The 19,605-nt window shown below is 48.7% G+C and overlaps 1 protein-coding gene across 8 annotated transcripts in view; it reads right to left on the minus strand.

Annotated features, from left to right (window-relative positions):
• The window catches only part of SPEG (striated muscle enriched protein kinase), a 102,373-nt gene that overhangs the window by 40,650 nt on the left and 42,118 nt on the right, over nt 1-19,605 (minus strand). For 7 of the 8 annotated variants that reach the window (XM_035126758.2, XM_035126769.2, XM_035126749.2 and 4 more), the window contains 7 exons: nt 15,261-16,654; nt 13,210-13,353; nt 11,888-12,070; nt 7,989-8,197; nt 7,590-7,678; nt 6,762-6,937; nt 542-802 (listed from right to left, as the gene is read on the minus strand). In XM_035126758.2, the coding sequence (XP_034982649.2) occupies nt 542-802; nt 6,762-6,937; nt 7,590-7,678; nt 7,989-8,197; nt 11,888-12,070; nt 13,210-13,353; nt 15,261-16,654 (2,456 nt within the window). The remainder of the gene's footprint in view (nt 1-541; nt 803-6,761; nt 6,938-7,589; nt 7,679-7,988; nt 8,198-11,887; nt 12,071-13,209; nt 13,354-15,260; nt 16,655-19,605) is intronic. The other variant, XM_060277983.1, reaches the window with a different exon arrangement.

Here is a 19,605-nt window from a genome sequence, read left to right on the forward strand (position 1 = left end):
GTATTGTGTGCCTAGGATTGCAGTCTCAATGCGTTTTCTAGGTGGCAGGGAAGCACCTAGGGTGAAGTGAAGGTTCTTACATTGGTTTAATGAGGCATGCCAGCCCCCAGGGCCTATGGCAGCAGGCTATTCATGCTTCCTGCTTTAGTATAAGGAATGAATTGTAACACTTTAAACATGAGTGCCTATTTTGAATGGTCAAATAATTATGGAATCTTAAAACTCCAGCATCACAGACACCCCCCCCCCCCAGTTATATCAGTGCAGTGATGATCCTGTTGCAAATAGGGTTGCCAGCTGACCAGAAAAAAACTGAGCCCAACCTGCTCTCGTGCCTGTAATAGCACCTGAATATGGAGGAACAAGTAGGTTAAGGGTTTCAAGGGATGAATATCACCTATTTATATATGTTCATCACATTGCTATTAAAGGCACTGTTACAATGGTTGGTTGAAGGTGAGCAGCCGGTTACAAGCATCCCCTTCTTGCTCCTGGACCAGCTCCTTGACTTCTCCCAGTGCAGCATTTCCTCCTTCCTTACCTTTAGCTGTGCTAAGCTTGCACGTGTAGATACCACTATCATCCTCGTGCACAGAGGTAAGCAGTAGCTTGCACTTGCGCCCATCGAAATGCATCTTGCACTGGAGCAGAGCAGGCTGGAGCAGGCGCCCCCGCCATAGCCAGTCCACATCCACATCAGGTGGGCCAGACACCAGGCACTCGAAGAGAGCTGCATCCCCAGCCCCCACCACCACGTCCTGCAGGGGGGCCAGCACTGCCAAGGACTGGGTCTCAGGGTGCACTGGGGAAAAGGAGGGGAGGGGGAAGGGAGGAGGAAACGGAAAAAAGAGAAAGAAAGATGCGTCTCTGAGCAATGGAACAAAAACAGGAAAAGATGCAGGGCACAAGGTGGGGGAAGCATGTAGTGAGTATTCATGGCTAAGTGAGATTGCCAAGCTGGCCAGCATCTTGTTGATTGCCAGCAAGAGTAAAGGGTGTGATCCCTTCCCCATCCCTACTGTTAAGTGTCATGCAGTACTCCGATTCCTTTGGTTCAATATTCTCATAAGGATAATAATGCTAAGATAGATTAAACTAGCAATGACTGACTTCAGTATGCTGAAACTTCACTCATTGTATTTCTGGCTATGTTCAATGTCTATTAGTTTCTTCAATTGTATAAGTATAACGAACAAAAATAAATAAATCTAGGGCTTCTGCACTCTCCCAGAGTAGCTCTGAGGCATGGCTAACTAACTTTCTACAAGAGCTACACAACTTACTGGGGGTAACTAATCACCTTGACAAATAACTTTAAGCTGTTCAAGATGCAAAGGAGGAAGCATATGTATCTTGCACTGCCTGTTCCTCCCCTACATCTCAAATACCCAAAGCCATTATAAATGCTGAATGGAAAAACCTGATGCAATAACCCTACTTCTAGTGCTAAACCAGGATGCAAGACTGAGTTGCTTCCCCCATGGCCCAGTGTCATCTTTCCTCCACACATCAGGGAACCAATGGCCTGTAAATTTTGCACACTTCAAACTACCAAGTTAAGACAAATCCGAGCAAATACTTCTGTGTGTACTCTGTGTTTAATACTTCAACAAAATACTACTTGAGGCTGGCAACCCATTAACCATTGCAACCGGGAATGAGTGGCAGAAGAGAGGAAGGCAGCCATATTCAGAAGCAAATTAAATGTGAATGAAAGAATGATGGGGTGTGGAGAACACAAGAGCAGGATATTGGGGTAAGAAGGGGACATGGGGAAGAGGGAGACAGGGGTCTGCGCTAGGAACAAACCACACAGCACTTTTACCAAACGAAACAGACTTTATTTCTTCTACAAAAAAGGGGTTCACTGTAGCCCAGCCCCTGTGAGACCCTCCCAGAGCGGGGTGGGCACAATGGTAGTAAGAGACTGCATCCCTGGCCTCCTTCATTAAAGATGCTCCATAGCCCAGCAGGCTCAAGTCTAGTGGGATGCCATTATTTCCCTGAGCCCTCCTCCATCCCACACACCTCAGGGGCAAAGGTCCCTTTCCAGTGAGCTTGTGCTGTCCAGACTTCGTGCAGATAAGGACGCTGCCTTGCGTAAAGCTGAGCATGTAGTCTTCTGCCCACAGATACCTTCTTGGATTTGAGGGAAAGCAAGGCCTAGATTTGGCCTCCTCCTTCCAAAGCTGCCTCATTTTAGTGTGTGTGGTCCATGGGTGAGCAGCACAAGCCTCTAGAGAAGCTGGCCAGGGAGCAGACAAGTTTAGTGCTCTGCCCCAGGCCCCTGGAAACAGGAGTGTGCAAACAGGGGCAAGAAGACATGGACACATGGAAGAAACAGAGAGCACCACACATTGGCCACAGTTCAGGCCAGACAGAAATGGATGCCGGCACGGGGATCAAACACCATCAGCACCTAGAGGTGTAACGCCTGGGTACAGGCACAGTGCCCACCACTGAGATTATATGCCCTAGAGTGGATCACATGGAGACTCAATTGTACAGAGAGGCTTCCTGCCCACGCACTAAGGAGATGCCACAGATTGGTTCAGCTCACGCAGCTAAGGGCAGCCCAGAACTACTCTCCCACCCACAGTGGCTCACTCCTCCAGCTGCAGCCAGGCCCTGTGGGTCCAGGTGAGTCTCGGCGCTGACCATCCAGTGGGTGGGGGCAGGAGCCAAGCCTTGCCAGTCTGGTTTGTTCAGTCAACGCTGGGAGCAGAGGCAACTGCCCAAGTTGTCTGGCTAGAGCGGCCCAGGGGCCAAGCAGTACCTTAGCTCACTCCCCCTGTACAGACAAAAACACAGTCAGCGAGCAAAGGGTTAGTGTAGCATGGTGGACAAAGGCAAAGCACAGACAAATTCACACATGCCTGGTCAAAGCAAAGGATTTGCCTGGCAGATACACTGTCTGGCAAAGCAAAAGAGCAAGCACAGGGCATTTACACACAGACATACACTCCCATTTGCCTGACAGTGTCCCCTTCTTCCCAAGCCAACCAGTCCAACACTGAAGCCAGGCAGAACCCATTATAGGAAGTGTCATACTCTTCTTCCTATCTAGGTAAAACATGCCACCTGGGAACATTCTGCAGATCCAGTGATCCTAGGAACAGACCCTGCAAGTCCTGTTCACTCAGGATCCTGAAAACAGCCCTGCCTCTGTTTCCCTAAAAGGTGATGCAATGGGCCAATCAGAGGGATTTGCATTCAGCACAAGGAGGCAGCAAGAGAGGCTGATCAAAGTGGAAAGGGCACCTTTTAAATGGGTGTAGGGGGGGGAACCAAAAGTCCCACCAGACTGAGGTGAGCCAATACTAGCATATACCCTCAACTATCAATGACTGGGAAAATACAGTGCTGGTTCCTTCCAGCCTGCTCCAGTTCCTCCCTACACAGATCCCACTCAGGCCCGTATTAGGCATTATGGGGTCAGGTAACAGAAACTGAGAAGTGAGCCTCTCCTTTTACTAGATGTAACCAGCATGGGGATAGCATCCCATTTAGGCTCACAGGCACTGTAAAGAGATGCCTATGTGGACAGGAGCTGGTTGCTCCAGTGCCAGTCCTACTGTTAAGCAAAGTGAGGCAGCTACATCAGGCAGGAAATGCTGGGATGCCAACAGCCCCACAACAACCATTCTGCCCGAGTCCTATCAACTAGCCTGCTCTTAACCCTGTAAAGCAACCTGCAGCCCTCAGGTACAGTGGAGGATACTGCCCCAGCATCGGTACTGAAAAAGTAATTTTACTGTAAATGGTCAGATTCTGTACATGGAATGGGGAGGCACATCCTGCCTTTTGTCTCAGGCAGCAAAATGCCAGCTGGTGGTAGTGACAATGCCTGGCGCATACCCCATCTGCACTATACATTTAAATCAGTATCATAACACTTAAAGCCTTAGCTTCCCTAAACAAAATCCCGCGAAGTATCATTTATTAAGGGTGCTGAGAGTTGTTACCTCTATTCCCCTCACAAAGCAACAGTTCCCACAGTGGCTTAACGATTGAGCCCTCTTCCTGGCAAACTCTGGGAATTGTAGCTCTCTTGAGGAGAGCAAGAGTTTCCTAATACCTCGCAGCAACCTTGACAAACTACAGTTCCCAGGATACTCTGAGGGAAGCCATGATTGTTTAAAGTGCTTTGAATGTATAATGCAGATGGGCCCTAGTTTCTGCTGGAAATGAACTGAAAAGAAGGTGGCAGACCACCGCTGGGACCCAGTTCTGGGTACCACAGGGTGGGGGGAAAGGCAGAACCAAGCCAAGAGGGAAATAAAAGTGTTATGTACTGAGCTGATTCATAGCATAGTAGGATTGAGGGATCAGGGAGGACTGTACTGAGAGCTGGCGTTAAAACTTGCTGCTGCTCACTGCCCCAGTGATTAGTGTGGAAGCCACGGGCAGAGACAGAGGCTGTCTTTATGGGAATGCGGGAGCAGTACATTGGTATACACAGCCATCAGGCCCCCTTATTTCTCTCGTCTCTTTCCTTTCTGAGCAGAGGCTCCACGGTTCCTTTCTCCAAAATTCCACAGCAGCTGCCACTGTTTCAGCTCAAGGTGGGACGGGGGAGGGTTAGGAGCACACTGGCAGTTGGTGCTCGGTTGCTAAGCAACAGCTGAATGCTCTTCTTCCGATCTGGAACAGGCCTCCAAAGGGTCTCAAGGCAGTTGCGCTTGCCATGCTCAGGAGAAGGCAGCTACCTAGGGAGGGCTCCCCAGGAGAATGAGCCTAGCCTAGTGCAGGGACGGTCCAACTTTTCCTACCTACTTCAATACGGAACCCGTGGGTCGCACACTGCCTTGTTGTGCCAGGGTGGGGGAGAGCGAGAGGCCTAAATTTGACACCCCGCCCCCCCAACCTCCCGCTGCCTTGGCTTTGGGAAGGAGGCGCAAGGCTTTGGGCAGAGTCCTAAAGCCCTTTCAGCTTCTTCTCGGAGCTGAGAAAGAGCTAACTTTCTGAACCTGTCAGAGCCCTCACACCTCCTTCCAAAAGCCCAGAGCCTTTGGGAAGGCAGTACAAGGGCTGGAAGGGTGAGAGGGTGTCAGATGTTGCTGAGGATTGCAAAAAAAAAACAGCCTTGTGTTGGACTGCCCTAGTGGCTAGTGGCTCAGAGCATGCCCACACTACAGCCGTGAACTTGAACTGTCTAATGGTTGTATTTGAGAGCTGAAGAGTAGTGAAGTGGATGGCCCACTTAGCCCTTTCCTCTTTGTTTATTCACACACACTGTCCCCACCCACAGCTTTTCCACCCATGGGTGGATGAAATTTTGAGTGTACAAATAAATGGAATGGAGAAGAATGAGGAAGCATCCCCTTCCCGTTGCTGCTCTTACTAGGGTGCTGTCAGATGACTGGTTTTAATTAGCATTCACCCTCATTTGTTTACAGGAAGATTAGAGGATGTTGGCTATTTAATGAACATTCATCCTGATTTGTTTGTGGGCGGTTAAATGATGTTGCATCATTTAAGCAAGTGTTACCCTATACTATCCAGTGTGTTTTCCCATCACTTTCCTTATTGGAAAGAGTCCTATCTTTGGGGGATGTAGAGACCTCCCAACCAGCTATAATTGTGCAACCTGAATTTCCCAGTATGTGACTGAATCCCACCAAAAAATAGACTGGGAGCACCCCTAATCCCAGCATCAAAGGGTGATCTCAGTCTCAGCATCATAAGCATCCACTATCCCAAAACGGAGTATCTCATCTAGCTTGGCCTCGTTCCCTCCTTCCAGGGGTCCCCAGTTCTAAGGACGCAAGTAAAATTCCCAGGATTCTCTAATGAAAGTCATGAATAGTGACAGTCCAAAACATTTTGGTGCCTGAGGCAGGAAATCCAAATCTATTGATTAATTAATTTGTTGCTTTTTAACATTACTTAATAGCTGCTACCAGAGGTGGCACACCTCACCCTGTCCATGCCACTTAAAATGAAAGGAAAAACCAATATAAGCTTGTAGCATAGAATAATGGTATAGCAGCTTACTGTTGATTTTAATTAGTTTTGAATGTTTTCTAAGTACCTGTTTAACTGTCTTTTATTTATACTTTTAATGTTTTATTTATTGTTTTTTGTCAAACAGCTTTGTGGTTTTATTACTATCAAGCTGCATATAAGTTTTGCTAAATAAAATAAATAAATAAATAGCCAAGTCCCCAGTTCCAATCTGCCTTTTGCCACACTTATCTGGAGGCCCTCAGCAAGCCACTATCTTCTTAACCTCAAGCCCACCTTGGCAACATGGGTATAATATAACTACCATACAAGTCTGCTGTAAGGATTTCAGAAATGCTTTAAACATTCAAAAAGTGTTAAAGATATCCTAAGTAGTATTTATGTTCAGGAACTCATGATACCTTCTTGCTTTCAGCTGAACCTCTCTCCTCCCCTTGCCCCTTTTACTGTAGTAGTCCACAGAAACCTGATTGCTTGTGCTCTAAACTGGAGCTCTAAATTTCTTAGACTCATGATGAAAAAAGGCCAAAATTCAGTCAAGGGCTGTCATGAATTCTAGGGGCAGGAGACACAATTACAATACAACCAGAGACAAGCAGCCATGGAGCCACAGGCTACTCGTGGGCAGAGGATTGATATAGGTCACAGGATGGGGTTTTTTTTGGGGGGGGGGAGTAGGAAGCATGCTTACATGAGTGAGTAAACCAAGGAAATAGGCATGCAAGCAGGATATTCTGGGGACACCCCATGGCAGGCAAGCATTAACCTTCATGCTCTGTGGCTTCCAAAGGTACCTTGTACATCAAGCTTGGCCTCACACTGCTTGGTGCCATACTCATTGATGGCCTTGCAGGCATAATAGCCAGCATCAGTGCACTCCACCATGCGGATATGTAGGCAGAAAGATCCATCGTCCTCCTCCACAGCAGAAATGCGCCGCCCATACTTTATTGGATGCCTGTTCTTCAACCTAGAGGACAGAGGAGAGGGTCTGAGAGCCTGCAGTGCTTGCGACTCCAACTTCACAAAATGCATCTTCTGTCATCTCATCTCACCATCCCTCCTCCAAAGCAGCATGCCTCAGGAAGAGGCTACATACTTCAACTGGGTGGTCGATTCTGCAATAGCCTTTCCCCAACCTTGTTGCTACTACAAACATAGCTTTTGGTACAATATAGTCAAGGCAGTTCAAGCCATAAGATCAGAGATCCCATTTTTTTGCCCTTACATCCAGGCCTATCAGTCTCAGGTCTGATTCTTGACACATTCTGGAAGGCCCAGGAACTGCTTTCTTTTTGCCATCCCACCACTTACCGTACATACAAAACAAACCATTCTTGGGTTGGATGGGTCTCGTGCCCTTTGGAAATCAAAGACTAGCCTGGTCTGTTTAATATTTTGCCAGTCTACATATCACACAGTTGTTAGTCAGTTGTGAAGTACTGAAGGCCAGACAGGAAAAATAAAATAAACCCAAAACTCTTCTTGATGTACACAAGTTCCCTGACTGGTTGCCTGAGAGAGATTCTTATTTTGCAAAACTGGGAAAGCTTCGCCACCCATCTCATCCCAGGACAACATGGCTACTTGTGAAGTTATGCTGTATCATAAAACCCACTCACCAGTGCACAATGGGCTTTGGCTCTCCCTGGACCCGAATGCACAGGACCACATCCTGCCCCTCCAGTACTTCCTGGTCACTCAGTGTCACCTGCAAGAGAAGGCGTCAGGATCATGCCAACTGCAAAAGGAGATGGGAAGCAAGTTCCCTTTAAGGCAGGGGGCAGGGGTAAGCAGAGCACAGGACAAGCTCTGCTAGGTGCAATACCTTCAATAGAGTAAAAGCTGAGATTTACATGTATCTTTTGCCCCAAATGTCTGAGCATGTCAAAAGCCCAGGGCCCCCAACCCCAATCCAAGTGAGTGCCGGCTTGTAACCTGAATCCTCATTCAAGTATGCAAAAGCCATAGGTTACTTTCCACTGTCATGCCCTCCTGTGCTAGTCTCACCACCTGCTCACCTCAAAGGATGGGGCAGCCTTGAAGTTGATGCCCACATGCACCGGGGGTGGGCCAATCTCAGATCGGGGTTGCACTTTCATGACAGGGTGGTGCCGAGGGGTGCCAGACTCAGGGAACTCTTCCAAGGGGCTCAGGTACTCTTCATCTGATGTGACAGGGCTGCTGAGCTCGTGATGGGGTACCAATCGGCTGTAGGACTCTGCGGGAGCTAGAAAGGCAGAAGAGGGTTAGGGCATGGCTTGGGCACAGCCCATTGAAGCAACAAAGCTCTCCAGCTCAAGGGGGAAAGCAGCACCAGGACATAGCTGCCCACCTAGCAGCCAGGGCTCATATACAGGGATTTTAGTTGATGGTTTAGCCACAAGCACAGAGTAAATGATATAATCTAGCTTTCTGCATGATAGCCCAGTGCACCTACAGTGTATTCTAAGGGATGAGGTTTCCCTTTGCTTCAAAAAAAGCATGGAGAGGGGGAACATACAAAAAGTAATAACACAAATTGACCATTGGAATACATTGGTTCCTTCAAAATAGTAATAGAAAAGCATTGCAGGAGGAAACGTTTGGTTGCTTATGCTATCTTTAGAGACCCTTACTGGGGCATTATGGCTACCAGCTTCCTAGCAGGCTCCATCCCACTCTGCTGATGTGGGATGTAACACATTGTCAACTCTTCCTATGTGATTTTCATCATTCAAATGTTACTAGAGCAGCCCCAGATGGAAACTTGGGGAAGTAGCAAGCATATAATGTAACAGTGGCCCTGGCCCTGAAACAAAAACACTGGCCCTAAGGGTGTGCAATGGTTAGAGTGTTTTCATTCTTTGCTTTTCCCTGCTCCTTCTTATGTATGCAAGTTTCCAGTTTCCTGCCCCTACCTAAGCCAACTAACACCCCATTAGTTATTTCCATCCTTCCTCTTGACTGTTCCACTATGCCCTATTTTGCAATTAGGACACTGCACTTAGCCTAGCATGAACATTGTTATCTCAAATAGACCTTTACTGCTTCTGTGGCATGGAGCCTAGAGGCTGATTTAGAACAGAACTACACAATCAGAAACATCACATGGTATACAGCCCTCCTAGGCCTGTATCATTCAAAATGCAGTTGAAGGATCACATGTTTGAATGCTACCCGTTTAATTAAATTAACTATCTCTGTAAGTAGAAAAGTAAGAGAGACTAAGTCAGAACCCTCCTTCTTCCTGACATACTTTCCACAGACATGGAGGTTGTTTTGTTCTTTCTTTTAATGACAAACATGTGAACTTTCCTCCCCCTTCATTCTGAAGAGGTAGGACTGTACCATGTGATATTTCTGAATTATGTTTGTCTTCATAACTGAGGTAGTAAAATCATTTTGCAATGATTTTATCAATTCAGTTTTCTATGAAGAGGCTTGTATCCAAACCCACCCCCATATGACAACTATCCGTTCAAGAAAGAATGTTAGTTTTCAGATATTCAGCAGTTATGGGCAAGTCATTATCTCTCAAGTCTTACCTACCTCAAAGGGTCACTGTGAGGACAAATAAAATAAAATAAAATAAAAGTTTGGCACCTCAAATATGCATATATGAATCTGCACAAACAACATATCTATTAGTGTGTAATTTGCATAGTGCATTGTTTATAATAAATAAATGTGAATAATTTGACCATTTGGGTTGTGAAACCCTTCTTGCAGTTAGGCTCTAGTCTATATCCAATCCTCTTACCCAGAAAGAGGCAGAGTGAAGAAACGGAAACAACAAGTCATTTCCCCAGTACTGCTTTAGAAGATATCAAATCCAATACTGCCTGTAACCCTCCCAAGTCCCATGGGCATACAGGGAAGCCCACTGCTGATATATATCTATGCCATCTCCATCTGGTAAAGAAAAAGACTTTTTAAACAGTCATGAATCAGGCAGCTCCAGACATGGCGCCACTACTCTTTTTCTTGTTGGCAGCATCATTCCTGGCTTGCTCTCCCTGAAAGGGGCCAAGGTGGCATTAGTAGCTAGGACAACTACAACTTGCAGTGTGTGCATTGTGAGGAGAGCAGGCCTTGTTGTGGGGCCAATTAGTGGAAATAGTCTTGTGGCAATTTCTGTGGCAATGCTGCCCTTCAAGCTGAGTAGGGATGGGTGGGGTGTTTACAAGAAAATCTAAAGAGACAGGATGGGTTTCTTAGCCCTTTGCACAAAATAGGAGGAAGAAGCAGTGTTCGATCCAGACAAAAGGGTGAGTCTTTCAAAGCCCTCCATCATACTCTGCTGCAGGCAGGGAAAGATTATCCTGTGTGGATGGGAACGGCCTGCTCTGTAGTTCCTTGCTTTCCCCTGCCCCCAAAGACAAGGTAAAACACCTTAGTATGAGAATTTAAAAAATTTCTTCCAGTAGCACCTTAGAGACCAACTAAGTTTGTTATTCGTACGAGCTTTTGTGTGCATGCACACTTCTTCAGAAGAAGTATGCATGCACACAAAAGCTCGTACCAATGACAAACTTAGTTGGTCTCTAAGGTGCTACTGGAAGGAATTTTTTGATTTTGTTTTGCCTACGTCTGACCAACACGCCTACCTGTAACTTAGTATGAGAGTCTTAGTATGTTGTCTCCAAGTTTCCAGACAACAAGGTAAGAGGCCCTGAGAGAATTTGAGGCTGGCTTCCCCTTCTGCAGCCCCATTGCTTTCTCAGCCCCCAGTGGGGCACCCAAAGCAGAATCCCATTTCTTCCTATCTATAGGGCAGATGTGGTGAAGTTGGAGGGTCCTCATCCCTTCACACCATTCAGTTGTACAAACAAAGGGTTAATGGGAGCAAGAGACTAGAGACACCCTCCCTTCTCCGTTTCACCCATCTCTGTTCCCCTCAAAATGCCCACCTAGGGGTTGAAAAGTTGCGACCCCCCTCTCTCTGCCGAGTTCCCAATTCCAATCCCACTAAAGCTGCAATCCTATGCACACTTACCTGGGTTTAAGTTCCTTTGAACGCAGCGGGACTTACTTCCAAGTAAACATGCATAGGATGGCAGCGCAAGAACGCAGGGAACAAACGGCGCGCCCCTCCCGAGCCTGCAATCGGCGCGGCAAAGAGGATCCTACAGCCATTTCCCGAGGATGATCTCTTTCTCTCTCAATCCCCGATTCTTTTCAAACGCAGCGTCCGACACGGAGAAGACGAGTGGGCAAACGGATCCTCAACGGAGGCTCCAGAGGCCGGGCAAAATCCAGGAGCCTCTTCGGAACCGCCTTTCCTTCGAGCCACAGCCGAGGAAGGCATCGGCGCTCCAGATAGACGCCGACCCCAGCCCCTCCAGGGCTCACATTTCAGATCAACAGACGGGCGACCTCATTTGCATCCTTTCGGATAATTCATTTGCACGTGCCCAGAAACGCTTGCAGACTGCAGGCGCCGCTGACACGGGTTTCCCCGCGGAGTTTGTGGTCCGGAACACGGATCAGGAATCGGAGTCAGTCCGTCAGCTAGCTCCACCTCCCCTGCCGCCACCCCGTGGGGTTGGTGCCGAGAGCCCAGCAGTCCAGGCCGTCTCTCCCTTCTTCCCCGCATTCAAGACTGCTGCTGGCTGATTGTCAGCCTGGCTGGCCTAAACCAAGCCTTGTAGGGTAAAGGCAGCCTCATCTCTCTTTCAGCAGTAGCAGCGGCAGCCGCAGGCACCACAAGGTTGACAGAAAAAGACCTAGCCTAGGATGCTAACTAAGCCCCAAGGCCTGAAACTGCTTCTCCCCAAACTTGGCCTAGGAAGGAACCCGACTCTACAACCCTCCCTTCAGGGATTCGGCTGGTCCTCTTTGGGCTGCCTCCACTGCGTTCATCACACACTTATAATAATATAATAACAATTTATTATTTGTACCCCACCTATCTGACTGGGTTTCCCCAGCCACTTACCTGGCCGCACAGTCAAGATGGCACTGCAGCAGGCCTCGCCCACTTCATTGGTGGCACAAACTGTGTAGAGGCCGGCATCAGCCTCACGGGCACTCCTGACCAGCAGGGTGTGGCGTTCTCCCTCTGCTTTGATAGGGCGAGTGGTGCTGCTCCGAAAGGGGACGCCATCCTTTCGCCATGACACTGTGGGGAAGGGGCAAGTGGGTAGGAGATCAGAGCATGTTGTGGGGACATCTCACTTCTGTACATACAGCACCCTCCCCCTATACATGGCATTTCCCATTTTATCCACTGACTGCTGGAACTGTGTCCTTTTCAGAGAGGGGGGGTGAGGAACCTTTTGCAACCTGAGAGCCACATTCCCTTCTGAGCAAAGTTCCAGGGGACACATGGCAGTGGTGGGCAGGGCCACAGCCAAACATAAGCGGTGCAACAAATGCATCTCCTCCACTTTGTACAGGAGGCTAGTTTCTACACACATTCACACTCCCCTCTCTGGCCTCCTTCCAGATAAGAAGCATGATCAGAATTCAATGACACATTTCAGCCAGGCAAAAACACTTGAAGAGGGTATGCAGCAGGGCCGCTGAGGGTAACGGCCTGGGATGGTGGTTGTTTCCCCTGGGTTATTTTCCAGCCCTAATACAAGACTACAGTTTAGCGGCACCACAGGTGTTGCTGCTGGAAAATTGCATCATAGTAAAAGTTATCAACTTTTGAAATAGAACATACTGGTGCTGGGGTAAGGGTTGAATTATTTGCATGAAAGCAGAGCTGCTGGTGAAGCCCAAAGACCTGGTAGGCGAAGGGAGGGAAAGACTAGCAGGATTGTTGCCTGCCTATCAAAGGATTGCAGCTAAAAATAAAATAGCATTGCCCTTTGTTTTCCTTGCAACAAAAGCAAAAAACCTGGTTAGGCCAATTATTATTATTTTTTCATTCTAGTCAACTGCAACATTGCTTGCCAGTCATCACCTATTGGGCAGCTGGAACTGCAACCATTTCTCTCCCCCAGCCTTGTGTTTTTCCTCCTAGTGTTGCCACCAGGACCACATGGCTCTGGACCATATTCAAAGCAGAATCCTTACTGATGTGAGCTAGGCAACATACACAAAACCAAATAAAACCAAGCAATTATCCCTAGAGATCTGTGGAAACGAAGACACCTGTGTGAGCCAAGAGACAACAGCAAAGGTAGAGTAGATGGCACCCATCCATCTCCTGGCCCCTCTCATTCTGACTCGCACTGGGCACCCCACAGTTTGCCTATGCATGTTCATCATCACTCATGCCGCACTCTTCCTGGTACTCCATGCACTTGCCTTCTGGGGAAGGGTTGCCTGTGATGATGCATTTGAACAGCACTTCTGTTCCAGCTATGACTGTTACATCCTGGATAGGGATCTCAAAGATGGGGGCTTCCAGTGGGTCCTCACCCGCAGAGATGTAGGAATCATCAGAAGATTCTGTGCAGAGAGGGAGAAAGAGCAGCTGCAAAAGAGGTGGTGTGGAGGAGGGGGAAAGGTCCACAACTTGCATGGATATAAGACTTTGCACTGCCTTCTGGGAAGGAATGTGTTTAAATCTTAGCTCTCTTTTTCACATGCACTGGTTCTGTTATGCCCCAAGAGAGTGAGAGCCCTTTTATGTGCTGATGATTACAGTTTGCTCAAAATCCTTAATCTCCCTAAGTCTCTCTCTAGCACAGTGTGGATTCTTGATCTATTGCTACCTAGCTGAGTCCAAAGGATTAGAGGAGCCTCCTGAGTGGCACAGTTCACTCTGCCTTGACGTAGATAGCCACCTTCACAGGTCTCTAAGAATAAATAAAGAGGATGAGCTTCATTTCACTTGTTTAGAGAGGGGGGGAATTTAGAACCCTCATAAAACTACTGTTACAGCTCAGTGCATTCAAAGCTGACACTAGTTATAAACGTGTCTACATTTATGATCACTTACTGAGTCAGGCTACCTGGGAAGGAAGTTGGAGGACTTATTTTTCTGTCGGTAATTTGGTAGACCAAGTACAGCAGCTCCTTGGTACATACACTACTTCTGTGCATTCAAGATGTGTGCATTTCTCAGCCTCACTTCCAGTCTGTAAAATGGGGATGCTAAGGCCAGCCTACTTACCTTACAAGGCAGTAGCAAGAATGCATGAGGAGTGTACCTAAATGCTAAGCAAATGAACAAAACCTGCACTAGTCCAAAGAGCAGGTATTTCCATTCTTGACTCAGAAGCACTGAAAATCCTGTCACAAAACCTGTGTTAGCCATTAGGAGACTACAGTTCTCTGTGACATACATATAACCACAGTGAACTGTGAACCAATTAACTGTTGTACATGTTGCAGCATGTCTTGTATCTGCCAGCTACTTGGAGGCCCTGATGAAGTTGCCACACTCACTCGGCCACCCCAGAAACTCGATCTCAAGTTCATGCTCCTCTTTCCAACTTCCATTGATCAGAGGCTGTCCCTTTGTTTTATGGAAAGGAACAAAAAGGACAGAGGGCCAATGATAGTGAGGAGGGGCTTATCCATACTTAGCTTTTGCCCCACTTTTTCCAGGCACAGACCTGAGCTTAAAAGCTCCATGTCCAACCATTTGTTTGTATTTGCTCCAGAGCTTTCCCTGCAAAAACCTGCTCTTCCCCACACCCTATGCCAGGTGTGGAGACCCTTTAGTCCCCCAGATGTTGTTGTTGTTGTTTAGTCGTTTAGTCGTGTCCGACTCTTCGTGACCCCATGGACCATAGCACGCCAGGCACTCCTGTCTTGCACTGCCTCCCGTAGTTTGGTCAAACTCATGTTCGTAGCTTCGAGAACACTGTCCAACCATCTTGTCCTCTGTCGTCCCCTTCTCCTAGTGCCCTCAATCTTTCCCAACATCAGGGTCTTTTCCAAGGACCCCCCAGATGTTGCTGTAGATGTTGCTGTACTACAATTCCCATCTTCCCCATGCTTGCTGGGGCTGATGGGAGTTGTAGTTCAGCAACATCTGGAGGTCCAAAGGATCCCCACACCTGCCCTCTGCTAAGCTTTATTCACCAATGACTCTTCCAGGCAAGGCCTGGCTGAGATCACATCCCAGATGCTGATGACATGGGCAGAAATGTGAGAAACAGTCAGAACAGATAAGGGCAAGCCAAGACTGAGCACTTACCAACCCTCTCGAGGAGCTCACACAATCCCAGGCATGCATGATGCTTTGGCCTGAATCCTAAGGGTCTTGCCTACAGTGGAGGAAAGGACATTACAGGCCTCTCCATTTCTGTGGGAAGTTGGGTGGCGTTCTCCCCACGGCATACAGCACAGCCTAGCTTGCCAGCTTCCTTCCCAAGGAGACAGCAGCACTTGCCCTGATTCCATACCTGATTCAGGCGACGTTCGCCGCGTCTGGCGCCCTTTGCCTCTGCTCCGAGTGCTCTTCCCTTCCTGAGGCTGCAACGCGTTGTCCTTTTTCTCTGCCACTTTCCCAGTCTTTCTTTCCAACTCTCTGTTTGCACCGTGGGTCCCTGCCCTGCTTCTATCTGCTCCTGGCTCCGTCTTGGCCCAGGGCAGGGAATGTCCGTTCTGGCCAGATTCCCGTTTCCGGGCATGTGAGGCTGCACTTGGACCCTTGGGCTCATGGCTCCCTTTCACCGCGTTCACAGACCCTCCATCCATGCAGTCATTGTTCTCCGGATGCCCAGCCTGCAGGAGGTCTCTCCTTCCCAAGGGGGCCGCCAGAGTCAGCGGGCACTGCTCCACCTTCCTCCGCAGATCCTGCCCATTCAGCTCGCTTTCCTTCTGACCCCTGCTGGGCTCTGCCGCCTGCTCAACTGTGGCCGCGCTCCTCGCCAGAGGCTTATGCGTCCCCTTGGTCTCGTCTCTCGGCCCCACCAGGACCACGCTGGACAGCACCAGCTGCTGCACGCCGTGGGCATTCTCTGCCAGGGGCAAAGCCTTGAGGGGCTTGAGTTTCCGTGGTGGCGGGACCCTGGGAGCAGGCGGCTCGGCGGAGGAACGTGGCGACGGTGACCTGAAGAGCTCTTGCGACCGCCGCAGCTGCTGCTGAGACACGGTGCGCTTGATGCGGCCCAGCTCCTCCGTGAACTTGTGCTCCATGTCGTGCACGCGGCTGGAGAAGCGGCCGCGCTCATCCAAGGAGGCCGCCTTCTGGTGGAAGGCGCGGCGCCGAAACGCCACACCGCCCAGCTCGGAGCGGGTGTCCTCTTGCAGGTCCTCATGGGAGACGGCCGAGAGGAAGGGGCTGGCATCGTCAAAGCCGGGCTGGTCAAAAGAGCGCGTCTTGCGCAGCGGCAGCCACGTGTGCCCCGTGAAAGGGTTCTCGTTCTGCTCCAGGCTTTTGCGCCGCTCCTCAAAGAACTTCAGCTTGTCAAAGATCTTGGAGCCCGTCCGCGGCAGCTTGGGTGATGGGCGGAGGACGGAGACGCGGCTGGAGGCCTCGCTCAGCGGCGTCTGGGGCCGGGACTCTCCTGTGCAAGCCTGAGAGTAGGCAGATGACTTGGGGCGCTTCAGCTTCTCATCCAGTTCCTCGGATGCCGTGTCTTGGAACTCGGGGGGCATCAGCAGCTTCCTGCGGGGAGCCACAGGTGGCGTGGGGCCACGGCCAGCCCCAGGCGGTTGGACGGGGCACTGGCCTGCTCGGGGGGACACTGGGCGTTGGAGAGGAGGCTTCTGTGCTGGTGGGTGGAGGGTATCTGTGCTGGTTTTGCTGCCGCTGTTGGCATCATCCCTCCGGTACCCACCATGGGGGAGGTTGCTGCAGTTGGAAGGCAAGACATGGCATAGTTTGCTAAGGCAGGACAGCCTGAAAAACTCAAAAGGAGGTGAGCGGCAAGGGAGCAGGTGCCTATACTGATGTCTTATTGACATTTTGAATGCTGCTTTATGGAACTTTTGTTGTTTTTATCCTTATATTTGCTGACTTTATCCTTTTGTTGATTTTATCCTCCTACTCCGCCTTGCTATGTTTTTATGAAATAAGTAAATATGGAGAACCAGTGCTATTTTCTAGAAAAATAGGTGCCAGTACTCACCATGAAGTTGTTACAGTAAGTGCCTCACAACAAAAAGAGGTCTTTGTACCCTTGAGTGCCCCCTGGAGAAAAAAAGCACATGACCAACTCTTCCTAATAGCAGACCTGGGGTTTAAATTACCCATGGGGCAATGAGGAGGAGGAACCAGGGCCGTCTTACCCATTAGGGTTAGTGGCGCCCTGCACCAAGGCGCCCGCCCATCAGCGGGAGTCCAGGACCGACCAGGAACCGCTGCGAGGGCATGCTGGGCGGCGGCTCTTCCTACAGCTTGGCTTACTATCTTCCTGTGTGGCTTGGCTTACTATCTGAATCTCCTCAAGCTGTTTGTCCCACCTAGATCTTTCTGCAGTGCCCCTGCTCTGTGCTGTGGCGTACTGTGGTCTGGATCGCATTGTGATGGGTCTTGCCTCATAAAAACTCGGGATTTTTTAAATGTTTGATGTCATACTATGTTTTAATTTGTTGGGAGCTGCCCAGAGTGGCTGGGGGCAACCCAGTCAGATGGGTGGCATATAAATAAATCATCATCATATTTGATTCCAAGACTGGCCAGATGGGTGAACTGGGATTCTCTGCCAAAAGTCCAGGGAAAATACCCACTCTTCCTGGCAAGATCCAACTCTTGGTCTTATCTGCTGAATAAGCCAGGCCAGGTGCCGCACTAGGGCAAAGGAAGAGATTGGGGGGAGGCTGTGCATCAGTGGTAGATGAGTATAGGCTGGCCTGGCCTGAGGAAGCAGCGGAAGACAAGGGGAGGCCCTGGTGCAGCCAGAAATGCAACAGAAGGCAGAGGGTAGGAGAATAGAGAGCTGCATACTGTACACAGACATGCTGTTTTCCACAGGTACAAACACTAACTCAGGTGTACATACGAACAGATACTTGGCACACACACATTCATTCCAAGGCCAACTCAGTTCCTTACAACAAATGGGCATGCGTGTCCAGCTGCATGCACACAGTGAGAATAATACAAGTGTATACTTAGTCAGGTACCATAGCCAGAGGATGATAAGCGTGGGGATAAAGTTGGGAAAGCAAACTCAGGAGGAAAGAAGAGGGAGATGAGGGAGTCTCAAGTGACCTAACGTAGCTCTGCACCCACCCTCTCAAAGATCCTTACTACACTCACTGCCTCTGTAGTTAGCATGGAGTGTGCTGCCATTTTCACAGCACGAAGGGTTTCAGCTTTCGCTTTTAAGAAAAACCGCTGGTATCCAGTTTCCCATTATTACAGGGGGGAAATAATAAAAATGTGTGGGCAGTGCCTGCTAATGGCTCAGAAACTGAAATGGGTCTATATATGGTATGAGGAAGAGATTTGGCACTCGACACGGCTTATCATCTCTCCCTGTTTGCCTCCCTGCATCGCTACATTTCTGGGATAAAAGGAGTTCTTAACGGGGTTTTTTAAAATGTGTGTGTGTTGAATTGGTAACAAAAGTCGCATTAGTGTAGCTAAAAGCACCACTACCAAAAAGACAATCACATCACCACCATTACATCATTTGTTGGGTTCTTAATTTCCATTCCCTTAATCACCAGCAACCAGTCTCTCTTTCACGTCATGGAAGCTTTATTTTAAAAAATAGTAACATTCCTTGCCAGATATCAGGGCTGGGGGACCTGTGGCCCTGCAGATGATGCTGGACTACAAATTCCATCATCTCTGACCATCAGGCTATGATGGATGGGGCTAACATAGCTGAGGCAGTGCATAACAAATTACATATTATATTATTTGGCTTTCTGACAAAAAGTTTCTCCTGGTTTCTAATTAAGTTTTGCCTAGTATCTAACTTGTGACTTCACACTTATCAGAGTGGAGAGGAAGGGAAACAACCCCAAAATCCCTGCTTTAAAACTTTGTATCCACTTACTCTACACCATGCATAATTATATATTCCTGAATGATGCACTCGCTTTACTTTTCTAAACTAAAATCCACGAATGCGGATGGTGGCATCGAAACCCTGCTATTTCTTCCCATTAATCTAGGCCTTGGTGGGAACAGTATAGGCCCCTGTCTATATGACAATCACAACCTCCTGTGACTGTCTCCACCTTTACCCTACACCAAGCCAGCTATGGGGGTCTCGTCTCTGTGTGGGTGAAATCAAACATTCAGATGAAAAGGCAATTTCCCATCCAATGGTCCTGTCTCGGTTTGGCTAATTTACATAAAGCGCAATCAAGCCTCAGTAGAGCACTTTTATGTCCCACTAATCTCAAAAGGATTCGTTTTAAGCAGGTGCTTAATCTTCCCTTGAAGTAAATGGAACTCAGAAGTGCTTAATATTAGCTCAGTTGCACCCATAAGTTATAAATTTGGATTTGGGTTATCGAGGATTCGGAGGGCTTAAATGACTCGCTTGGTCATGGCAATTTCTTCGCTAGCCCATACCAGGACTGGTATTCCTTTTGAAATGAAAGGTGATATAGGCATTATTTTAATAACAATATTGCCATGTGTCAGAAGAGTGAGTGCAGCCCACTGTGTTTGGGTTTTTTTTTTTAAGTGCCACAATAGATGCCCCAAATAAATGGGCATCTCTCAAAGTTTGGTGTTGGAGGGCCCATTACTGATGCCATTGGCTTTATGTGAAACAGGGTCAGCTCCAGGCCAAAGGAAGACAGCAACCCCCCCACCCCCCCGGGGGGGAGCTATGGAGA

The sequence above is a fragment of the Zootoca vivipara genome, chromosome 1 (assembly GCF_963506605.1).
Source record: "Zootoca vivipara chromosome 1, rZooViv1.1, whole genome shotgun sequence".
Taxonomy (NCBI): domain Eukaryota; kingdom Metazoa; phylum Chordata; class Lepidosauria; order Squamata; family Lacertidae; genus Zootoca; species Zootoca vivipara.